General features: G+C 33.5%; 2 protein-coding genes and 1 non-coding gene across 4 annotated transcripts; 1 reads left to right on the top strand and 2 right to left on the bottom strand.

The window, feature by feature from the left end:
* Positions 1-1,067: 1,067 nt before the first annotated feature.
* LOC136233687 (receptor like protein 29-like) lies at positions 1,068-4,977 on the bottom strand. Its single transcript, XM_066023398.1, has 2 exons — positions 3,707-4,977; positions 1,068-1,602 (listed from the first exon to the last, which is right to left on the bottom strand). The coding sequence occupies exons 1-2, from the start codon at positions 4,975-4,977 to the stop codon at positions 1,068-1,070; spliced, it is 1,806 nt and encodes a 601-aa protein (XP_065879470.1).
* Positions 4,978-9,163: 4,186 nt separating this feature from the next.
* TRNAA-UGC (transfer RNA alanine (anticodon UGC)) lies at positions 9,164-9,236 on the top strand. The gene has a single exon. It is a non-coding gene; the product is annotated as a tRNA-Ala (tRNA).
* Positions 9,237-10,355: 1,119 nt separating this feature from the next.
* On the bottom strand, positions 10,356-14,283 carry LOC136231995 (probable serine/threonine-protein kinase PIX13). Of its 2 annotated transcripts, none has more exons than XM_066021030.1 (7): positions 13,847-14,283; positions 12,834-12,862; positions 12,311-12,657; positions 11,995-12,130; positions 11,764-11,906; positions 11,404-11,478; positions 10,356-10,742 (listed from the first exon to the last, which is right to left on the bottom strand). In XM_066021030.1, the coding sequence occupies exons 1-7, from the start codon at positions 13,960-13,962 to the stop codon at positions 10,677-10,679; spliced, it is 912 nt and encodes a 303-aa protein (XP_065877102.1). In that variant the 5' UTR covers positions 13,963-14,283; the 3' UTR covers positions 10,356-10,676. The 2 variants fall into 2 exon arrangements, with proteins under 2 accessions (XP_065877102.1, XP_065877100.1); XM_066021028.1 differs by having other exon boundaries at positions 10,356-10,747; positions 13,847-14,281.
* Between the last annotated feature and the right edge of the window lie 450 nt (positions 14,284-14,733).

Genomic DNA, 14,733 nt, shown 5'->3' with positions numbered 1-14,733 from the left:
CCGCATATCCTGCAAAAATGAAAGAAAAACGCAGCAAAATTCTCCGCATCATCACTTGCAATATCAATAATAGATTGTAATCCCGCCTCCCTCCACAACTCCTTTACTTTGGGACACAAAATAAACAGATGCCAAACATCTTCCAAATCCAAAGAGCAGACAACACAATCGGCATCAATGGGAATTCCCCTATTTCGTAACTTCCAACGTGTTGGTAAGCAGTCCCTAGCCAGACGCCAGCAGAAGTATCTGACCTTAAAAGGCACCTCCGCCTTCCAAATAACCTGCCATAAACCCTCAATGTGATAATTTTGATTGTCAGTGATTCCTTCCGTAGCCAATCTATAGGCACTCTTGACAGAATAACATCCATCTTTCGACCCATGCCAGATAAACTGATCCCGCCTTCCACCAATCCTAGGGGCTGATCTACTAATAGCCGTAATATCTTGTTCAGAAAAAAGCTCATGCAGCATTTCAATATCCCAATCAATCGAATTTGGTATAAAGAGATCGGAAACTCTCAAATTCTCCAGGCCCTCAACCATCGGAGTGGTAATCTTTAGATAAGGCGAATCCCTCAACCAAGGATCTTTCCAAACATTGATAGATTGCCCATCTCCAATTTTCCATCTACCTCCATTTTGAATCAATAACTGAGAACCCCAAATGCTCCTCCAAATGTAGCTAGGCGAATAGCCTAATTTTGCGTTCATAAAATCCCTATCTGGATAGTATTTTGCTTTGAAGACCTTACTGACAAGAGAATCGGGAGATGACATTAATCGCCATCCTTGTTTTCCCAGCATTGCCAAATTAAAGGCAGTGAAATCCCTAAAACCCAAACCTCCATATTCCTTAGAAATACACAGCCTTTTCCATGACATCCAATTAATCCCGCGTGATCCATCCTTTTTATTTCCCCACCAGAATGAATTTAGCATTCTCTGGAGCTCAACAGCAGTCGAAATAGGTAGCATAAACACACTCATGAAATATATCGGTAGAGCTTGCCCCGCCGCCCTAATTAGCATTGCTCTCCCCGCCTTTGAAAGTGGTTTAGCTCTCTAGTTCTGTAATTTTTTCCAAAGTCTATCCTTTAAATGAGCAAAAATCACCTTTTTCTTCCGACCAACAAGTGATGGAAGTCCAAGGTATCGGCCAGTATCAATTGGTTGGTATACTTCTAAAATAAATTGAATCCCCTCCACCAACAAAGGATTAACATTGCAACTGCAAAGAATACCTGACTTAGTAAAATTAATAGCTTGACCCGATGCCTCCTCATATATGTTTAAGAGCCTTTTAAGTTCCCTGCATTCCCCAATATTCGCTCGAACAAAAAGAAAAGCATCGTCAGCAAATAGTAAATGTGATACAGCCGGTGCCCTTCTACACACTCTACTTCCATGAATCATACCTCTCTTTTCAGCATCCGAAACAAGAGCTGAAAGACCTTCCACACATAATAAGAAAAGATATGGTGACAAAGGGTCTCCCTGACGTAATCCTCTTCTAGGTGAGAAAGGGCCCATAATTTTATCATTCACTTTAATCGAATATCTCACAGATGTTACACATAACATAATCCACTTAATCCATCTATCAGAAAATCCCAATTTCAACATAATAGCAGCAAGATATTCCCAACAAGATATGTCAAAAAAATAATGTGATTTTTGTTTATTTCATTTTCTCCTCATGTTTGCATTTTCATATTAAAAGTGAGAGTTTTAAGTGTTTGATTAGGAAATTACATTTTACCTTTTATAAATGAAAAGTAGTTTTTTTTTTTTGCAAAAGTATGAAATTTTGGTTTTTGGAAAAGTAATTTTTTCCAATAACAAACAACAAACTTTAACAACAACATCAAATAACAGGTAAATTAAACAGATCTTAAGTGAATATTAATTTATCCATAAAATATCTAAAGTTATCTGGGATCTAATTTATTATTATTATATAATATCTAATTAAATTATTTTTATTATATTTATTATGTCAACATTATCATATCAGGAAGGTCTAATGATTGTTAAAATTAAAAATCACCTATCTCGGTCGGAATTTACGGTAAAATTTATAAATTGTGTAATAAACAAGCCTAAATTTTAAGTTCAAATTAGAACTTGTTACTACTCGGGGCTCATTTAGTATTATTCAAATTAAACAACAGAAATCAACTAAGGTTGGATTTAATGGTTAAGAAATTTGAATCGTTTAAATTAGAGATTTCAAGTTTGAGTTTTAGGATCTGTTTGATTCACCTGTTTTTGTTTGTTGCTTGCTATTTAATGTGGCTGATAGGTAATAGATATTAGTTGATTTTTCTGTTGAAAGCAATAGTTTCGAAATTTTATCATAGACTTTTTATTTCATGTTTAAAGTTAAAAGACAAAAAGTAGTTCTGAAAAATAGAAACAAATAGCCACTTAATATATGAAAAGAAAAACTTTAATTAGAAAAAAAAAATCGCTTAAAAAGTGACGACGAATCTCGAACCAAGCCAGGGCCAGTTTTGGACATAGGTCACGAGTGTGGCTGCTCAACCCATGGTCAAAACGGGCCCACATTTTTTTTTACTACATACATAAAAAAAAATTGTTATAAATGTGTTTATAAAAGCTTAAAAGGGAACAAATAATATAATGGGTAAAATAAATTTCTTTTTAGTATTACTTTTTCTTTATTATTATTAAAAACCTTTATTCCTTATTTGGTCTCGGGCCTATGAAATTTCAGGGGAAAATTACACTTAAAAAATTAAACAATATGAACGTGAATCAACATGTAAAAAAAAAAAAAAAAAAAAAAAAAAAAGTAAAGTTGAAATAAAACCCTTGTGGTTTCATTAATTTTTAGATAAAGGATTGTGGTTTACTTTTTGTCAAAATGAGGACTGGGGTTTTCAACTTTAGCAAAATAAGGACTTTTTCGATTGATACTATTAAAATCACCCTTAACAACTTCAAAAATGACATATTTTAAGAACTACTAATATTCTAAACAACTTTAATTCTTCAACTTTTTTATTTCGGGATTATTTAGATGATGTTTGGTAAAAAGAGACAAAATTAATATTTAGAGAGAGAAAGTTCCAAAAAAGATGATTTTCTAAAATCGAAAATGTAGTTCTATAGAAAATATGACATTGAACAATTTTAATTCTTGAAAAATTTCATTTTCAGGTCGTTAAAGATAGTTTTAATAGCATTATTAAAAGTGCGAAAACTCAGTCCTCGTTTTGACAAAAAATAAACCACAGTCCTTTATCTGAAAATTAGTGAAACAACAGGGGTTTTATTTGAATTTTCCCAAAAAAAAAAAATAATACAATAAGAAACGGATTCCAAACTTTCTGAGGAATGTCCTGATTTTACAGCATCCATTGTCAAATCAAACAATATCAACCTGTAAAAAATACTCTATCAATTCCTTCATAAATATATAAACTTTTTTTTTGCCATTTGATCAATGTAGTATGAGCTATATGATACATCTTGACATTACAAAAACTTAGTACCAAGTAAAACAGTCATAGTTTCCTTGAAAAGCTAATCCAACCAAATTAATATAATACTATTTCAAAAGAAAATAAAAACAGAAATACTTTTTCAACTTTCTGAATTTATACTACCAAAACAAGTAAAGAAAAGAAACTCAGTATTACAAAATGATAAAACAAACAAACAAGAAAAGTACATACAAAAGAAGATATCGAACTGAGCATTCTTGATTTAGAGAACTTGAACTGATCTTTCCATGGTACAATGAAGATTGCATTCCTTTGTTCTCATCTGCGTTTTGATTTTCATTCCCTATTTTACCCAAGCAATTTGGAGTCTCCACATATATTGAAATATTTTTCTTCTTCTTATTGCTTGTACACAATCCTCTATTTCCTCTTACATCTAATCTTCTCCCTAGCCTTTCAATGAACTTTTCTGCTAACAAAACTTCACCACTTAGCTCATTGTTGCTTAGATTTAGCTGGTTAAGATTTGGAAGTAACCCCAAGTTTGAAGGTATTGTGCCACTCAGGCTATTGTTGTCTAGAGATAGGGCACTAAGATTTTTCAGGGAACAAACTGAATTTGGTATTGGCCCTTTTAATCTAGATGCTGATAAACTTATTGTTATAAGACATTTCAAAGATCCTACAAACAAGGGTATCCCTGAATTTAAAGGGTTGTGATTAAGTATCAAGTATTCTAATTTTTCCAATCCTGAGAATGTTTCAGGTATTGGTCCATTCATGAAATTATGGCTCAAATCAAGCAAAACTAACCTGTTCAGCTTCCCTAATTCTGATGGAATTGTTCCTACAATGTTATTGTAGCTTAAATCAAGCTTTTGAAGAACCTTAAGCTGCCCTATTGATGGAGGGACTTCCCCTTGAAGACCATTCCAGCTCAAGTCCAAAATTTCCAATCTTTCTAACTCCCCAAGCTCCTCAGGAATTTCACCGGTTAGATTATTGTAACTGAGATCAAGTTGCTCTAGATTAACCAAGCTTCCAAGCTCAACAGGAATACTTCCATGGAGATTGTTTTGAGACAGACTCAGAACTCTAAGACTAGGGATATGTCCTAAAGTTGAGGGTATAGAACCTGATAAATTGGGATTGGAATTTAGAGCAAGATGCTCTAAAGAAGATGAAGCATGAAAAAGGGAAGGAGGAAGAGTTGCTGGAGATGCCACAAAACAGTTAAAAATAGAAAGAACTTTAAGGTAAGGAAGCTTGAGAAAAGAAGTAGAGAAGGAAGCAGAAGTTTTACAGGGAGGATTAACAATGTCAGGAGCAATGTGAATCTTGGTGACATGAAAAAGTAAAGATTGATCATCAATTTCACATTGAACACCTGGCCAAGGTGTATCAGTGCAAGGAGTTGGATGCATTTCAGGCCAATCAGGATCATCAATAAGAGAAGCCAAAACATCAAAAAGGGCTGATACTTCCTCTTCTTCCATACCCATTTGATCAGATTGCTGCTGCAGCATTTTCACAGCTTGAGCCACAACAAGTAAAGAAAGGAACAAGTAACAAAGAAACGAAGAAGAAGCCATGAGAGTGAGAGAGAGAGAAGAAGATGTTGATTGATTCAAAGAAAGAAAGCAAAAGGAAAGGAATATGTAATGTAGGACTTGCAAACCCTGTGTCAGAGTGGATTTGTTTTTATTATATATACCCTTAAACCACTAAAATGCTTATTTTTGAAAGGGCTAATGATGCTTATTTTTTTCTGTTCTATTGTTCACTTATCTAAATTGGTGAAATATCAAGGTGTATCACAAGTTATTGGTCCAGATTTCACTAATTTTTTAGTGATGACCAGACAAATATTATAAAATAATAGAGATCAACATTTTAAATATATTAGGAGATAAATATTATCAAATCTTTAGTTTAATTCAAGTTCAGAATGGTTGAATTGATTCTATGTCAAATTGACCTGCGCTAATATAGCATCATATCTATGTCTATATTTATATATATAATGTGATACTAAAATCAGTATAAATAGGACTATAAAAGTGGAATAATGTTTGGGAAAAAGAGTAAAGATAACCTTCTTATAAGCTCGCGATCGTATGAAAGTACCGTATTACCCTTCGATATGACGGTGGAGCAGTTTCATTTCTAAATTGCTCTATTAAACTCGACTCTTTGCTCTATTAAACTCGACTCTTTGAAGTGTCATGGACCTCCTCCTACTGAGCTTAATCCACAACATCAAATAATAGGTTAGGATATAAATACCAATATTTGAGGATTGGAATGGTGTTTTAATCCTTATATAAATCTAATATATATATATATATGTTCGGTGTATATTGGCTCTAAACTTCTAACTGCCCTTGAATTTTTAAAGGTTACAAATGACTCGTTATTCTCAATATAATCTTTTGAATGCAAGAAATGAGAAACCCACTATGTCACGTGTCAAAAATAAAATGTCAAATAGATATGTAATTAGCAATTTTTGAATTTTTTTTTTTTTTTTTTTTTTTTGAACAGAATGAAAGTTCATTATGGAATTGAAGTTTTGGGGTTGTTAAATACAACTCGACAAGAATAGAATGTTATTGAATGCAATTGCATAGAAGTTATTGGATGCGATTGAATAAAAATCGAGGGTATTGAATGCAATTAGATAAAAGTAAGGAATTATTTGGAACATTTTAAAAGTTAACGGGTAGCACCATTGTATTAAGCCTTGTGTATATATATTAAAGATGTGGGGGTATAAATGTAGAATAAAAAGGTAAAGAAAAGGATAGTGTAAGAAGGATGGATGAAAAAAGGAAGTGAAAGCAGAGACTAAAAGTAGAAAAAAGGCAGAATGGTCAAAGTGGTGAAATAAGGAAGAGAAGATGGGACATTTGCTTAATAGGTTAATGAGACAGACATAACATAACAATGGTAATGTTTTTTATAGTGTTACAGAACCACTGTGCTTTCTTCATCTCTTTTCTTGGCTGCCTTGCCTGCCGCTCTGCTGTACTCTTTGTTGCACCCTATTTTTACTTTTTATATTTTTATCCATTTGGACTGATTAAGACAACAAAGATTTACTTCCTGTACTCTACTCTATATCTCTATCTCTGCCTCACATAATTGGTTTCAGACCTTCCTATTGAATTTCTCTTCTTAATCCCCCTATTTCCACCTAATTACAGTTTCAAATCCCCTTTATTTTACATGATCCTCTTTTTATAATCAACTCATTTTTTTATGTTGCATATCAAAATAATGCACTACCTTGTTTACAATATTACTTCATTTTAATAAAAAATACACTCAAACTTAAAGACCACGTAAATTGTCCTTCATGATATGGTTGTAATTCATGATATTCTGTTGATAATTAGATTCCAAGATTTGCTAATCAATCAGCCACTTGGTTCTCTAATTACTAATGTTGTATTTTGGGAAAGTCACACAAAAATAGATGTAGTAGGTTGAGTAAATTGATTAAATATGTAAATGAGTCTCTCATTTGATCAAATTTTGTAATTTTTCCCCATATATTCGTATCTAACTGTAAGATTTTCAGAAGAGAAAGACAAGCAAGTGAAATCATTCGTCTGAACAGTACTCTATTTATTGATAATATTCTTTATCTGAGGTCCTTTGGCTGTTCTTGGCTGAAATGCGTGGGGTTCAAGTAAGCCAAGTATATACTTCGCGAAATTCACAAAGGAATTTGGAGTGCCCATGAAAGGAATGACGCATTAGCCAGAAAAGCGCAACTGTGAGGTTTTATTGACTGAAGATGGCCTAAGATGTTGCTGGCCTTGTTAAGAAATGTTTAGCTTGCCAAAACTATGCACTTATTATCCAGTCTTCGACCTCGACCATGAGAATTATCTAACCAGTGGCCCTTCGCCACATAAGGAATTTACATAGTAGAGCCTTTCCTATGACCAAGAATTAGAAAAGGTACATGATCGTAGTAGTGGAGCTAAGCCAACCTCTTCTATCACTTTATCAAAAATTATAAACTTTATGGAAAAAGTAATTTTATGCAAGTTATATATTCCTCACAGTAATGGAAAGCAATTTGATTGCACTACTTTCTAGACATACTGCCAAAGACTACACATAAAGCTCTGATTAACTTCCGTGTCACACCAACAAACTAACGGGATAACGTTACTGTTGGGGTTTTATGTCCTATAGACAATTGTTTTAGGATATAAATACTTGTAAATGAATTGTTCATTTAATCATTTGTTTTAATAAGATAAAGTATGTTTAACTATATAAAGACATTCATCTTTTATTAATAACTAATTAAGTTAAATAAGAGAAAATCTCAAAGTTTATTTCAAGTGATTATAAAATGTTCATACAAGCATGAAATGAGACTAAACTTTATGATAAACTAATAAACTTAAAATCACTCCAAGTCAAGCAATATGTTAAGGGGTTAACATCATGTTGAGACTTACATGTAATAATGTCTTTTGTTGCGAATAGTGAGCTGATCTCACAAGCTTCATGTATGGAGATATCTGGATAGTTACATGGATCCGGTGAATGAGTTCATTACGATTGAGGACCCGACTTGAGATAACGGGATGGATGGATTTATCCTATGTCATCTGTTTGTCTGAAATGGTATTAGTAGGTATAAATAATCCGATGACTCAAATAAATATTAATTAATGATTCTGGATTATGGAGTGTTATGCTTTGACTCTGTGCAAACACGATCCATAACATGAATGATCCTGGAGTGTGTGTGTCAGGCGTTCGGCATCACATAAAATAATTGCGGGATAGTTAATATTAGATTGAGCATTTGTCATTCCTGATAAATGAGAGATATATCCATGAGCAGCTTGTGGAGAATTAACTTGAAATCCTTGCAAAGTGATAATGATAAGAGTTGAAATGGAGATTGCATTTAACATGTCTATTCAGAGTTAATTCTATCTGAACAAGTAAAACAAAAATCTCATTATATGTAACTTGACATAATCCATAGTTACAGATTCGTTTAAGGATATAGCCGATGAAGGATCGAATTATACTGGACCTAATGCATAAAGATAAACGACGGAATTATAGTCTCTATTTTACTTTTTAATTTCTATTTTGATCTATATATATATTTTTTTATTTTTACTTTTTTTATCCTTGGATTAATTTCACTTTTGATCCTTACTCTTGTATAGTTTTAATTTTTTTCCTGAAAAAATATTTTTGACTAAATTTTACTTTTTGTTTTTCGTTTTGATCCTTGTACTTATTTATCTATACTTTTTTATCCATAGATAAATTTTATTTTTGATCCTTGTTCTTATTTCTTTTTACTTTTTTACCCTGAAAATAATTTGAATTCTTATATTTTATTAATAGAGACATGTATGTATAGAAATTGTTGTAAAAACACAACTATGGTTACTTCATTTGAACCAAACAGTCACAAAATGAGTATATTATTCTCTTTGTGGAACTGAAACAAACAAATAAGAGAATTAAAGGTCATACCATCCCTTTTTCCTTTTTTCCTTTCTTGATTCCATTCTGTTACCCCTATGCGAAGCAAATGTCCCTTACTCATTTCGAGAGAGAACCATACTAGAGTTTTGATAGCTAAATTGGATAAAAGAACGAAAATATAAATTCCATAATTTATGCTAATTAACATATGGGGATGTAGCTCAAATGGTAGAGCGCTTGCTTTGCATGCGAGAGGTACAGGGTTCGATCCCCTGCATCTCCAATTTTGTTTGTCTGTTTTTTTTTAAAATTTTGTTTCCAAACTTGATCTAATTTGATTATATTTTAAATAAAAACATAAAAAAGATCACGAAAACACCCCAGATTTCTACTATACATTTCCGAAATAAAAAATTGATATGAGTCAAAAACGTTATCAAGAGCTTCAAGTTGCCATTAGGGAAAATTACACAGAAAGTCTGTTTTTTTTTTAAATTTTGTTTCCAAACTTGATCTAATTTGATTGTATTTTAAATAAAAACATAAAAAAGATCACGAAAACACCCCAGATTTCTACTATACATTTCCGAAATAAAAAATTGATATGAGTCAAAAACGTTATCAAGAGCTTCAAGTTGCCATTAGGGAAAATTACACAGAAATTCATATTTCATAAACTATTTACAACTATATCAAATCATAATTTTAGATTATGTCAAATTAGTAAAATCAGTACTTTTAATATATTTTAAGAATTGAAATTTATAAATTAGAAATCTACAATATATTTTCTAGGGTTTATGATTTATGAATTGGAGTCTATAATTTTTAAATTATGGTATAAAATCATAATATATAGAGAATAATGACATATTAAGAATTAAGTTTAGTGATATGACTTAGTTGTAATTTTGTACTTAATTATGATATTGTTGTATTTGACCCTTTTGTTTACACTAGCATACACTACAAGAAAACTGCTAGTTAGCTACCGCAATTTTGGTAGCTGATGCGGTAGCTAAAGCAGTTTACCGACTGAAATTAGCGGTTTACCGACCAAAATCAATCAGTCGGTAAGTCGCTAGTCGCTGGAGAAACGCCGACTATTTCTGACAATAGTCGCAGACTTTACCGACTGTTCCATTTAGTCGCTGAGTGGTCGCAACTTTTACCGACTACATTTGCGACCAAAAAGCAGTCGCTAATTGGCTAGATCTACCCATTATCTGATTGGTTTACCGACAGAATATTTGTCGGTAATTTAGAAACATTTTGCTACTGATTTTATTGGTTGGATAGCAAATCTCGTCGTAATGTGCCGAACAATTTATTTATTCAATTGTAATTTATAAATTTTATATATGATAGTAATTATAATTACAATTAGGATTATTAAATACAATTATAAACATATTTAAACCTTCACAATAAATTAACCGCAACATACAACAATAAACAATATTCATGAAAACTAGAAATATATTTACAAAGAATTAATATATGATGCTTAAATGTATCAAAATATATAATATAACTCACAAGATATCATAATCTAGATTAACCTAAAATTCTATGTCATAAAAAGGTTAACCTATAAAGTTATGTCAAAATACATCCAAGAGCTACATTAACTTGTCTGTATAGTCGCTCTTGTATCTCCAACTTCTGTCAATCGCTCGTCTTTCACTTTCTAGAATACCGGTCATCATAATTTTGACAGCAGCTAATAAATTGGTTCTGTCCGCATTGAACTGATCGCAAGAAGAGAAACAAGCAGCAACAATGACAACTGCCCTAATAAACAAGGAACCACATAATTACGAGCTTATAAAGCTTTATAAAGCCACAATTGAACACACAAAAATTCATAATAATAATTCACAGTTGAAATCGTCAATTTTCCTAAAGCACGAACAATCTGTTATCTGATCTCCGGATAAAAACAATAAGCAACCAAAATTGGAACATGATAAATGACTATGAATCCCAGTATCAACATAACACAAAAAGCGTGAAAACTGACCAGAATGTGTTCAAATAGAAGCTTTTAAGACCAATTAACGAGTATAAAATTCAAAAAAAACAGAGCAATACTTAAATAGCAACCCCAACTACATTTGACAACTCCGATAATGTTTGAACTTAGATGTACAGATAAATAATTCCCCTACTCACTAGAAGTTAAACATATCTTTCTACTGAAAGAACACCAGAAAGCATACGAAATTTTGTAAAGATTTGCATACGAAATTTATGATATGTTATAGGCATCATTGGATTGATAAAGGGAGTGAACATGTTGAAATCTACAACATGGTGGAGTTTGTCTTAAAGGAAATCATGCAAGGTAAAAGCCCTAACAGATAGATCAAATTGTTTCCTGAAAGGACAAATTGCTCTTTCTAAAGCACTTTTCAAAGCATATCTTAAGTAGAAAACTAGTAACTTACAATTATCCCGCAGGTTCGGAATCTCTGAAGTCCCAATTTTGCCAAACCAAAATCTGAAACTTTTGCTGTGTATGACTGCAACAAGTCACAAATTACAGGTTAAAATGACATTTTTGTGTCAATTGCCATCATCCAAAACACAAGCATAGACTCGCATTATATGTTGCACTAGAATGGAAACTGAAAACGGAAACGGCCACAGGGAAACATGTTTGTAAAGCATAGCTAGGAAATGGATATGAAACATGGAAACATTACGGAAGAGGAGTTTCCGTGCAACATACATCAAATAGGATAAAAGGGAAAGAAGAATGTAAGAAAATTTAGAAAATAATAAGTTAAAGAAGCGTAGGCAGCCACCCCATCAAGCAGTATGTTTGAGGCCTTAAAATCTCTATAAATAACTTGCTTGTCTGATGTGTGTAAGAAAGCCAGGCCTCGGGCTGCTCCTATAGCAACTTTGATCCGTGTTTCCCATGGAAGTGGCTGAACGGTTGAACCCCCTGAATCGATTGAAATGCGTAGTAATGCATAATCAGAATGTATATCTATAGGAAGTTGCAGAAGAGAATATATTAATCGCGTTCTTACTTCCAAATAGATGGTTTTCCAAACTTCCCTTTTGCATGAATTCATAAACAAGGAGAAGCTCCTTCTCCTCGCAACAGTATCCTATCAGCCTTACAAGGTTCGGATGAGAAAGCCTTCCCAGGAAATTGATCTCCGACTGCAATAAACCACCAGATTTGAAATTAAAGATGTATAAAAGAATCTCAAATGTGATTATGATAACCCAAAAGTCCTGACCTGATTGAAGATACACACATTTCAATGACTTGCTATTCTAATTTCCCTATTTTCCTAACAAATGTAGCCAATAATGAAAGTCCTTTGGAGTTAGAGTTACCTGCCATTCTTCAAAGCCTTGCAAGCTCTCAGAATTTAACTTAACAGCAATTACAGTTCCAGTTCCAGTTCCAGGCTTTCCAGTGGTCTTGTCATCGAGCCAACCCTTGAAGACTTTACCGAAACCTCCCTCGCCAAGCACAGTATCAGACCTGAAATTCCTGGTGGCAGCTCTGAGTTCTACAAAGGAGAAAATTCTCAAGTTGGGAGTGGGTAAGATCTGGCCATTTGGAAAGGGAGAGTGATCATCCCCACTTCCCCCAGAAAAAAGGCTGTTTCCAGAGATGTTGCTACCCTGAGAAGTTCCTATTTTGCTGCTTCTTGTAGATGCTGTTGTTTGAGATATTCCTGCATATAGTTTACATCATTCAGAGTTTGATTACTAATAGAGAGAAAGAGAGAGAGGCACTCATCAAGGTTGTTTGATAGCAACATTCTTCTCAGTGTAAAGATCCCCATACCAGCCATATATTTCACATAATGTAATTTCACAAAGCTGGCCTTGATAAATAATAAATCCACACCTCTAAGGCTGGCAAGGCTGAGGCTGAGGCTGGAGAGAAGACAAATCAGCAGACAACACACTCTGGTCAACATTTTTCTCTGCTTTTTTACTTCTCTTGAAACCTCTAGTGGGTCTCATTGAAAACAAGTATAAGAAATCTAACAAGGATGATTATGGTTTTTGCAAGCAATCCAATGAGAGAGAGTTTAAAGGAGGAAACCAGACAAGTAGAAAGAAATTGAATTCGGAGTAACACACACAGAAAGTTACACTTTAGAGGCGGCGATTATCCAGTTTGTGTGTCTATTAGTGAGTTTGTGTCAAACGAGTCCACATTAACTCAATTTAAAAAAAATTACTGCCATAATGAAGTCAATCTAATTGGACTAGTATTATCCAGTTTGTGCGTCTATTAGTGAGTTTGTGTCAAACGAGTCCACATTAACTCAATTTAAAAAAAATTACTGCCATAATGAAGTCAATCTAATTGGATTAGTGACTATTTTGTGTCATATTTTCGGGATAACTCCAATTTTTCTCTTCTCTGCTTCTGTCCATGAGATAGCTAAATTCAACGTCACCAACGGTATCTAGTCCCCGCATACAAATTTCTTAAGGTCAAAATGAACAAAATAATATCTCTTATGCCTTATGTTAAGGCATATTGGCAACAATAACTTTAGGAATTTAGAAAAGGCTAATTCGAACCAGACGCAGTTTATCAATGAAATTAGCAGCATTAGTTTTATCAATGAAATTAGCTGCATTAGTGAATATAATTAATTAACTATTTCATGGGTAAAGGAAAGGATTAACATAACAAAGATTTCAAGTTCAAAAGTTCAATATTCCCAAGATAAAACCACAATTGCGTTGAAACTAGGAAATCATTTCAAAGACAAAACGCACACACAAATACAATTAATTAGCAAATCATTAAAATCCACAATGATTAACATCCTAATAAGTATCTGCAATCATACAAAATGAAGACTGAAATTTCTAGGGCACTAGTGCCTAAAGGGTTGCTACCTTAATAAAAAGAAGGCTAGAGCTACCAGCCTTCTGCTTCTCGTTCTTCCTTCCTCTAGTATCTTTTCAAACTCCTCCAATTTCAGCCCTTCAATTTCAGGTACAAACTCCAGCATATAGAAAAAAATGTCGCATGCTCCACGATGCTCAGTTAGAGTTAATCGGAGAAGGAAGCCGTAAAGAAGGGAGATGGATCAGGTCAGATGTCTGAAAGGAGAAAGATTAGGTCGGACAAGAAGAAAGGAGAGTGGCTTAGGTCGGAGAGCAGAGCAGAGAGAAAAGGGGGCTTAGGTCGAGTTCAGAGCGCAAAGAAGAGAGGAGAGGGGCTAGGTCGAGAATGGAAAGAATTTAGGGCTTGATCGGATGAAGGGTAGGGAAGGGTTAATAAAGGAATGGTAGAGAAAGGTAGGGAAAGGTAAGGAAAGGGAAGGAAGGGGAAGGAAGGGTAATTTCCAACCCTTCCAAACCCACCAAATTGGAGGGTTCAAAATTGGATGCAATTTGTTAAAAAGAAACCCTTCAAAACCCCTCCAAACCCTTACCCTCCTAATTTTTTTGTGTTCCAAACATGGGTTTGTAGAAACCCTTACTAACCCTTCCTCCTCCCAAACAAGGGTTTCTATTAACCCTTACTAACCATTCCCTTACTAACCCCTCTAACCCCTCCATCCAATCAAGCCCTTAGGGTTTTCCTTTTTTTAATGTCATATTTATATTTATTTTTTATTTTTTAGTTTTTCTTTAATTTATATTTTAGTTTTTTTTTTATTAATTTATATCTTAGGTCGAGTGCAGTGTTAAATGAAAATACACGTGGTAACATGGGCATTAAGTGATCCGCTACTTTTTGCGACTACGTAAAACAACTAGCGACTACAGCAGTCGCA

The sequence above is a fragment of the Euphorbia lathyris genome, chromosome 6, assembly GCF_963576675.1.
Source record: "Euphorbia lathyris chromosome 6, ddEupLath1.1, whole genome shotgun sequence".
Lineage (NCBI taxonomy): Eukaryota > Viridiplantae > Streptophyta > Magnoliopsida > Malpighiales > Euphorbiaceae > Euphorbia > Euphorbia lathyris.
Note: the sequence above shows the minus strand (reverse complement) of the source record. Positions and strands in the feature narration are given on the sequence as shown.

Excerpts from the sequence above, each read along its gene's own strand:
- LOC136233687 (XM_066023398.1), bottom strand. The coding sequence starts at position 4,977 with ATGGGTATGGAAGAAGAGGAAGTATCAGCCCTTTTTGATGTTTTGGCT. Across the intron at positions 1,603-3,706 it reads TCAGTTCGATATCTTCTTTT|ATGGATTAAGTGGATTATGT; the intron begins GTATGTACTTTT and ends ATTTTCTGATAG.
- LOC136231995 (XM_066021028.1), bottom strand. The coding sequence starts at position 13,962 with ATGCTGGAGTTTGTACCTGAAATTGAAGGGCTGAAATTGGAGGAGTTT. Across the intron at positions 12,863-13,846 it reads CTAGCCTTCTTTTTATTAAG|CCTCAGCCTCAGCCTTGCCA; the intron begins GTAGCAACCCTT and ends TCTTCTCTCCAG. Across the intron at positions 10,748-11,403 it reads TCCGAACCTGCGGGATAATT|GGCAGTTGTCATTGTTGCTG; the intron begins GTAAGTTACTAG and ends CTTGTTTATTAG.